The 8,883-nt window shown below is 40.3% G+C and overlaps 3 protein-coding genes across 3 annotated transcripts; 1 reads left to right on the top strand and 2 right to left on the bottom strand.

Annotated features, from left to right (window-relative positions):
• Nucleotides 1-299: 299 nt before the first annotated feature.
• C8R40DRAFT_1178844 (uncharacterized protein) lies at nucleotides 300-1,431 on the top strand (the record flags this gene model as incomplete). Its single annotated transcript, XM_046232931.1, has 2 exons — nucleotides 300-521; nucleotides 580-1,431. The coding sequence occupies 2 exons, from the start codon at nucleotides 300-302 to the stop codon at nucleotides 1,429-1,431; spliced, it is 1,074 nt and encodes a 357-aa protein (XP_046078758.1).
• A 783-nt stretch (nucleotides 1,432-2,214) lies between these two features.
• Nucleotides 2,215-2,451, bottom strand: C8R40DRAFT_1064237 (uncharacterized protein; the record flags this gene model as incomplete). Its single annotated transcript, XM_046225554.1, has 1 exon — nucleotides 2,215-2,451. A coding segment is annotated over one exon (237 nt), but the record flags the coding sequence as incomplete, so codon positions are not given.
• A 114-nt stretch (nucleotides 2,452-2,565) lies between these two features.
• C8R40DRAFT_1013275 (uncharacterized protein) lies at nucleotides 2,566-2,799 on the bottom strand (the record flags this gene model as incomplete). The annotated part of the gene is made up of 1 exon (XM_046222892.1): nucleotides 2,566-2,799. A coding segment is annotated over one exon (234 nt), but the record flags the coding sequence as incomplete, so codon positions are not given.
• Nucleotides 2,800-8,883: the final 6,084 nt, after the last annotated feature.

The following is an 8,883-nucleotide window of genomic DNA, read 5'->3' as shown; positions in this document are numbered from 1 at the left end:
GTATAATGAACCAAAGAATGTTACACCTGATAATGAAAAATCGACAGGTGAAAATGATTCAAAGGGAAATTTTCATTCCTCGATGAGTTGAGTAGCGACCAAGGAGAGAATGAATACACTATAAGAGTCAGTTTGATGTGCAGAGTCGCCCTGACTTTACTTGTGTCAGATTCCTGTATATAGAAATTGATCAGTTATGTAACCGTTATATAATTGTGACAGATTGTGACCATCCGCATCTCTTTATCGCATTCTGCGACCGGCGCATCGTGTCCACTCATTTTCAACAATATTTTTACATGGGCAAGCCGAAAAAGGATCAGGTTGATTGGAAGAACTCACCTGGAGATGTAGAGGCACTGGTTAGGTTCTTACACAGCCAGAGATCACGGGTAGGACAAGGTGGTAATTTTGATAGCACTGTGTACAATGAGGCTGCAAAACACCTTGAAGCTCGTGGTCCTCCAAGCCATGGAGTGGCCAAGACTGCTGTTTCTATTAAGAAGTACTACAGCTCTACAGTATGTTCTCAATGGTTTTTTCTATCTTCTTTAGCTAATTAGGTTGATCATCGTATAGCTCCGAAAGCTTCACACAGATATCCTTGCAGTCCTTCAGAAAACCTATACTGGAGCTTCAGGATGGACTTACAGTCATGAAGGTGGCTTCAATGTTGTTTCTGCTACTGAGGATGCTTGGAGGAACTTCGTATCTGTTCACAAGCAGTTTAAACCTTTCAAAACAAGTGGATGGCCTCTCTGGGAGCTGATGCATGAGATCGTTCCGACTCAGGCCAGAGGAGTCCATGTCTTCAATGCTGCATCCCAGGATACAGCACAGGAAACTGGTGATTCACTATCTGAGCCGGAGTTAGACCCCCGTTCGTGTTCTGCTACTCCCTTACAGGATGTCGAAAATCGTTCTCCCTCCGAGGATTCTGCCATTTCCGAGTCACAGATCACTTCATCCCAGGCTTTTGATGAATCACAGGATACTTTGTCCCAGGTTTCCATGCAGGTCTCCTCCACTTTGTCGCAGACCTCTGTCACTTCATCACAACTACAGAAAACTCCTGCACCGAAACGTGCATCCTCTGATATAGCCGACACTCCGACACCCTGGAGTAGCAAACGTGTGTGTTTGACAGGCCCTGAAGTGATTCATTCACTGGGGCAGTCTGTACATGGTATCAGTGACACGCTACGTGACATTTTCGGCACAACTTCTAAATCGACTGCACTTTCCCCTTCGAAAAAGCTAGCTATTGCCCGGCAGCGGATCAAGGAGGATGTCCAGGGTTTTTATATCTCAGATGATCAAGCTACTGACTTGAAAATCCTATTTGCAAGGGACAATGCAGCTGCTGATGCATATGGTGCAGAAGAGGATCCTGTCGATCATGCAAAAATTGCTGCAAAGCTTTTATATTAAATAGTCTTATCCATACACTCATTTGAATATGATATATCCATTTTAATGTCTAATCTAATGGAGCTATTTCCATTTCATCTTCATCTACATCCATTGCATCAACTCCGCCCTGCTTATGGTATTCCTCCAGAATGGATAGGTAATTTTCCCACATCTCATTTGCCAATCTATCCCGGGCAATTTCTGCACACCGTTTTTCTGCCCGCGATATTTTCTCCGATGTAGCTAGGGATCCAAAATCAATTTCCTGCTGACGACGTTGGCCTGGAAGTGGATCCTCCGCCTGTTCATCGAGAATCCAACGATCAAGATCTGCCTGATCATGCTCCAAAATGAAGTTGTGAATAGCAATCAGAGCTGAGGGGATGCGGGCCTGTATATCCATTGCATAGTGGGGTGATGTCATCAAAATTGCCCAGCGCTTCTTGACCACACCAAAAATACGTTCAACAACATTTCGGGCAGAAGCATGGCGTAGATTGTAAAGCTCCTGTGCATTTTTTGGGCTGGTAAATTCATAGTGAATCTAACAATGGTAGATAGTTCTACTTGAATCCACTTACTGCTGATTAGCACGGCCCCATTCCGCTAGATGATACCGCACACTCCGATATGGTACCAGAAGTGCATCACATATACCAAAGCCTGCATCAGCCAAGTATGATTTACCAGGAGGGATAGGAAAGTCCTTTAAACGGGCTTTGCCATACATTGTTGCATCAGCAGCACAGCCATCCCATCCGCCAATGAACAAAAGGAACCGCATGTCAAATGAAACAGCAGCTAGACAGTTTTGGGTAACATCCGATTACGGGCTGAATGTATATTCTCAGCAGTCGGTGTGCAATTGATATGCGTACCATCGATTGCACCGAGCACATCCTTGAAGAATGGATGATATTTTGGATTATTGAATATTGCATCTGGTATAGGATCATGAGGACCAGGAATGCGCACGTATTTGTTGTAGAATTTGGGTCCAGACAAAATATCCAATATTTTGTGGAAATGTCTGCAGAGAATATCAGACACTCAATTGGATATGTAGCAGACAGATGATTCCTCAGATATTGTGGACTTCGAGTGCTGGAACTGCTCAGCTACATGATCTATAGCAAGCCCAGTGACACAGGTGTAGAGAAAAATGGCCAGTGATTCTTCGAGTGTGATTGTAGACTTCTCAGGCTCCATATATCCCATACACCTAATCTGTAGTACCAAGGCAAGAAACACATGCCTACGCATCCCAAGTGCAATATAAGCACGCCCTGGATGGCCTACAAGAAGTTCTTCAAGCCATTTTTTCCCAGTGAGAGAGGAGGTATACATGTCTTCCTTGCTGTAAAAAGGTGTGAGATACATTGCTACACCAAGGGTAATGTATTGTATCAGAGAAACAATTAGTGTGATTACCTATTTTGCTCTGGTAGCTTCAGAGACTTCAGATAATGAGGAAGGCATTGCGAAATGAGTGCAGAAAAGCAAAAGATCACAAAATGATAAGTGGGCGCTCGTTACTGTGAAACAAGCGCTTTCCCCCGTTGTCACGCGTGATTTCAATCAAAGATCAATTTCTATATACAGGAATCTGACACAAGTAAAGTCAGGGCGACTCTGCACATCAAACTGACTCTAAGCTTCCACTTTGATGAAAAGCAAAACATTGTATTAGATGGATACAAACAATGTGAACAAGAAATGTTCTCTAAGAAAGAACTTTCTGAGGCATATGTTCTTGCATCTAGAGAACATTTGAAGTCTCAAGATGATCGAGCCGAATAAATAATTGATTGTTACCTTAATCAAAAGACGATTGGGGATAAACAAGTATTCTGTGTATGGAGAGATGGTGTTTTAGGCGAATTGGATGATCAATTGAATAATGACCAATTCAATTTAAATCCTATAAAGTCATTCTTCCTTCAGAATGGAAGGATCAAGCCTAAACCCATACAAAGGAAAGTTCAGAAGAGGCGATTTGTTGAACCTGTACTACAAAATTTTAGTTTGGGGGAGAATTGCAATAAATCTGAATCCACAGAGACCACACAGAATCAATGTAATAACGAAAACATCTCTGAAACGATCAGAGATGATAATTGGAATAAACCTAAAAACTCTCAGAGAACTAGGAAGAGAATGGTTCGATATGAAGTACTCAAAAGAGGAACTGAATCATTCCAAAGATCTCAACCGAGTTTTGAGAAAGTAAGATATGAGTCGAGGCAACAAAAGAAAGGAAAAGCCCAGGACTTGAAAGACAAGAAGGAGAATGTTCAGCCAGACTTATTGAATGAACCTCCAACAAATAAACTTGAAGAACGTATTAAATTGAATCAGCAGGATAGGTCTCCTATCAATTTAATAGATGAAACGAATAAACAAGTGGTTAATGAAGCCATAGGAGTCGAGAAACCAATCAACTTGAATACAGAAGAAGTGTTTACGAAGTATAAACCTGTTGACAAGAAGGTTAACCCTATAAAGGCAACGTTACCAGATGAATTTAGAATTGAAAGACACATTCATGGTGATCCGTTGGTGGAACTACCTGAGTTGTTGAAACATCCTAAACCATTTGTCCCTACGGGAAGATATACGGAAGAAAAGAAAGAGATAATAGATAAGAATCATCCTGAAGGATTTTTGTGGGAACAAGAGAGAGATCTTATGCACGAAATGATGTGTAAACAGGAAGCAGGCTTTGCTTGGCAACCAAGTGAAGCTGGAACCTTTAAAAATGAGTTTTTTCCACCTGTGAAAGTACCTGTAATTCCACATGAACCGTGGGTTGAAAGGAATATACCAATCCCGCCAGGTATCTTCGAGGATGTGTGCAAAATAATTAAAAGTAAAATTGACTCAGGAATATACGAACCATCGAATGCTAGTTATCGTTTGAAATGGTTCTGTGTCATTAAGAAAGATGGCAAGAGTCTACGATTAGTACATAGTTTGGAACCTTTGAATAAGGTTACCATCCAACACTCAGGCGTACCTCCTGCAACTGCAGATCTAGCAAGATCCTTCAGTGGAGGAACCTTAGATTTATATGTTGGATATGATGAACGAGAATTAGATCAATTGTCTAGAGACATGACAACATTTCAAACGCCGTATGGACCACATAGGTTAGTAAAACTACCTATGGGGTGGACAAATTCTGTACCTATATTTCACAACGAAGTGACATATATTCTACGAGATGAAATACCACACATAACAATTCCTTACATTGATGATGTACCTGTAAAAGGGCCATCAACTCGATATGAATTACCAGAAGGAGGTTACGAAACTATTCCAGAGAATCCTGGAATTAGACAATTTGTTTGGGAACATTTCCAAAACATGAATAGAGTAATACAACGAATGAAATATGCAGGAGGAACCTTCAGTGGAACCAAAGCATTTCTTTGTTGTGAAGAAACAATTGTTGTAGGACATAGATGTACCTACGAAGGAAGTATGCCAGAAGAACATATTGCTCAAGTAGTCCTAGAATGGCCTTCATGTCATGATAAGACCGAGGTTCGAGCATTCTTAGGAACTGCAAGTCAATTGAGAATGTTCATTGCGAACTTTGCTAAGAAAGCAGCTCCTTTGACTAAGTTGACAAGTAAAGTTCCATTTGAATGGAATGAAAAATGTGACAAAGCAATGGACGAATTAAAGGATGGAATCCGAGACTGTCCAGCTTTAAGACCAATTAATTTTGATTGGGATGTTTATTTAGTGGTGGATACCTCTTACAAAGCTGTGGGATGGTATATCTATCAAATTGATCTGTCTGAAAAGAAGAAGTTCTTCAATTACTTTGGATCAATGACTTTGAATGAACGCGAAGCACGATTCTCGCAATCTAAGAGAGAATTGTATGGCTTGAAATTAGCATTGGAAGCTAGTTATTATCATGTCTATGGATGTAGACGTTTAACAGTTGAAACTGATGCAAGTTATATTAAAGGCATGCTAGACAATCCTAGTTGTGGTCCTAATGCAACCATAAACCGTTGGATTGAGCATGTATGAAACTATCACTTTACATTAATCCATGTAAAAGGTGCAACCCATGGTCCTGATGGATTATCACGAATCACACCTGGTGGATGGCAAACAAAGCTTCCAGAAGTAAATCCAGAAGATTACGTTGATGAGGATGGTGGGGAACCAATTAATTTTATTATGGGAGATGGGGAAACGGAAGAGCCGTATCAATTTGATGATTTCAAAGATCAAATTGACCCTAGAAGTGGTTACTTATACGAAACAGCTCAAGAAGCTGATGATATTGAATTAGATGTACAAGAAGTTCTGGATGAAGAGCGAAGCTACGAGATTCGTAGGAACTACATGTTAGAATCCAAAAACGCAACATGTGAAGTCTTCAGTAGGAATTTGTTCCCTACTTTTGATGAAGAAAATGTACAAAACAATCCGTACCCAGAAGCACATAGATCTTCTGAGGGTAATAGATTGGACAAATTAATTCCTTTGATTGGGAAGTACTTGTCGAACCCATCAGATGAATTCCTGGGTGAAATGTCGAAAGATGAACAGATTAAATTTATTAGATTGATTAAGAAATTTCAAGTGGACGACCAAGGAAGGTTGTACCATAGGAATACTGATCAACCTGATCAACCACAATTAGTGGTGGAAAAAGAAAAGTGTATGCACATGTTGAATAGTGCACATGATTGTTTGGGACACAAAGGAGTCTTTGCAACGAATGATTTCTTGCAGAAACGATTCTGGTGGCCTGACATATATAAAGACGTGGAATGGTATGTGAGATCATGTAAGGAGTGTCAAAATAGACAAATGAAGCTGTTGAAAGCACCTCCTACTTTGATGCATACACCTTCATTGTTTCAGAAGGTACATGTTGATACAATGATAATGTCAATTCCATCTAATGGATGTAAATACATCATCCATGGAAGGGATTCACTGTCTTCGTGGTCTGAGGCCCGAGCAGTAAAACATGAGAATGCTAGAACTTTAGGTGAATGGTTCTTTGACGATATAATTTGTTGTTGGGGATGTCCTGAAGAAGTGGTGACCGATAATGCAGGTCAAATGAAAAACATGCTAGCTTGGTTAGAAGAGAAGTATGAAATTAAAGGAATAAGAATTTCCACCTACAACTCTCAAGCTAATGGCAAGATTGAAAGAGCGCATTTGGACATACGCCAGGCTTTAATTAAAGCAACTTTCCTGGTAACAGGAGCTGAACCGTTGCTTCCCTTTGATATTGTGGAATCAACTTGGTTGGTGAATCCACCTAATAGAATCTTAACTAGAGATGAATTAATTGGATATCGTGCTCAAGCTCTGTCGAAACATAACTCATTCATGGAGAAAGTACGACATAGAGTAGATGCAAACAAAGTTGCAGAGTTACGAAGATTTGAACGAAAATATAGACATACAATTAAAGATTGGAATTTCAAACCAGGTCAACTAGTCCAGGTTAGAAATTCTGGAATTGAAAAGAGTTTGGATAGAAAGATGTATCCAAGATATAGAGGACCTATGGTCATGATCAGACGAACTAAGGGTGGCTCTTATATTATTGCTGAAATGGATGGAACAGTACTCAAGGAGAAGGTTGGAGCCTTCAGAGTATTACCGCATTTTACACGAAATGAACCAATTGAATTGCCAAACAATATTCACGAACTTATCAACTTAACTGCCGAACAATTAGATTTAATGGTGGAAGACGAAGATGAATATTGGATGACACCAGAAAATGATTACATATTCAATGCCATACCGCATCTGAGACTCTCAGATACCAACTCTGACGAAGAACTCAGTGAGGAAGAGGATCAATAATTAGATTGAAACTCTAGATGATATACTGATACAAATGAACATCATAAAATGAGTGGCGATGGTAAGATGATGCATCTACTATATAGCTGTGATGGCGTAAGGACAGTAGGCATGGAATGAATGAATACGAAAATAGGAAACCATGTAAAGACAGTGAATCAACACGAGGAACTGTTTTTATAATATTTATAGGTTTTAAACGAATGCATCTAAATGATGGTGTATGAGTTTAAATGAAAATCAATTAGATGGATTGCAGACCTAGGCAGAGACGTGTCCTTTGTCTTCCATCATAGGAGTAACACCACGAGTGAATGGAGTGGTAACTCGTTCGACGGTCTTAAGGACTGGAACAGCAATTTCTGTAGGAGTGACGACGGTGTCCTCGGAACCAGTGGTGGGAATACTCTGAGCAGTAGCGAAACTTGCGTCAGAAGCAGAAGAGTCTGAGCCAGAATCTTGGCGACTTTTCAAGATGCTGCAAGCTTTGTCCGCAATTACTTTGGCAATACATGCACGAGTTGCATAAGTCTTGACCAAATTTGCGTTAAATTCGAATTCAGCTGCCTGAAAGTTGAGTGTAGCAGCAATGAATTTGGTACTTTGCGACTCAAGAGGAGCTGGCGGAGTATCGAGATTAGAAGATACCACTTGAGCAAGAGCATGATTGATATGCTTGCTATGGGTCACTAAAACACGAAATAAGAATCCATTTAAAATGGATTTGAATTAAATTGAATCACCTTTATCTTCAGCGAGACACGACATACAGTTAGATGAAACATGACTGTCTGAGTGGCCATGAACCTTGCTGAGACGAGGAGAAACATCGTTCACAGCAGACTTTTCATCCTTATTGGATCCTTTGTTGGAACCAGTGGTGGGATAAGGAGTGCTGCGACGATTCTACGACATAGAATGAGTCGTGGTTACTGAACATGACACCATTTTAACTCACCTTGATAAAAGAGAGAGCTGGCTTCTGTTTGAAACTGCGTTCAGTTCCAGACACCAACTTGTCCTTGGAGGCTGAGTTCATCTGAACGAAATTGATAAATCAAATTAATTGAGATTAGCTCTGAGGATTTACCTCGACATCAGAGTCGAAACGAACAGATCTAGGTTCACGTTTGACGTCACGAGAGGAAGTAAATCTTGTTGTTTTCTTCTTGGACTTCTTCACGAAACAAGAATTATTGGAACGAGTAGACGCCTCGTGATCCGAATGAACAGAACGAGCACGATCGAGGAGACGATTTCTAACGAAAGTGTTCTGAAAGACTATTAATGTAAATGGTCACGAATAAAATTGATACATACACAAGCATCATTGGCAAAAGCCATGAACTTAAGATGTTGCTTGAAGTGAGAATCACTGACGATGTCAGGAAATAGTTTGTGACCAAGACACAAAGTATCGATAATGCTCTGACGAGCAGTCAAGTTAGAGATCTGTCTAACATGACTACGAAGTGTAACAGGCTTTTCCTGATAATGAACGAGTTAAATCGATACGTATCAATTAAATTGAATAAAGAAAACATACCAAGAGATCATGAAGATACTTGGTAGACCGACGAAGGACAGAAATTGTTGCCTTGTTGGGAT

This window comes from Lentinula edodes, assembly GCF_021015755.1.
Source record: "Lentinula edodes strain Le(Bin) 0899 ss11 chromosome Unknown C8R40scaffold_103, whole genome shotgun sequence".
Lineage (NCBI taxonomy): Eukaryota > Fungi > Basidiomycota > Agaricomycetes > Agaricales > Omphalotaceae > Lentinula > Lentinula edodes.
This window is presented reverse-complemented; position numbering and strand designations above follow the sequence as displayed.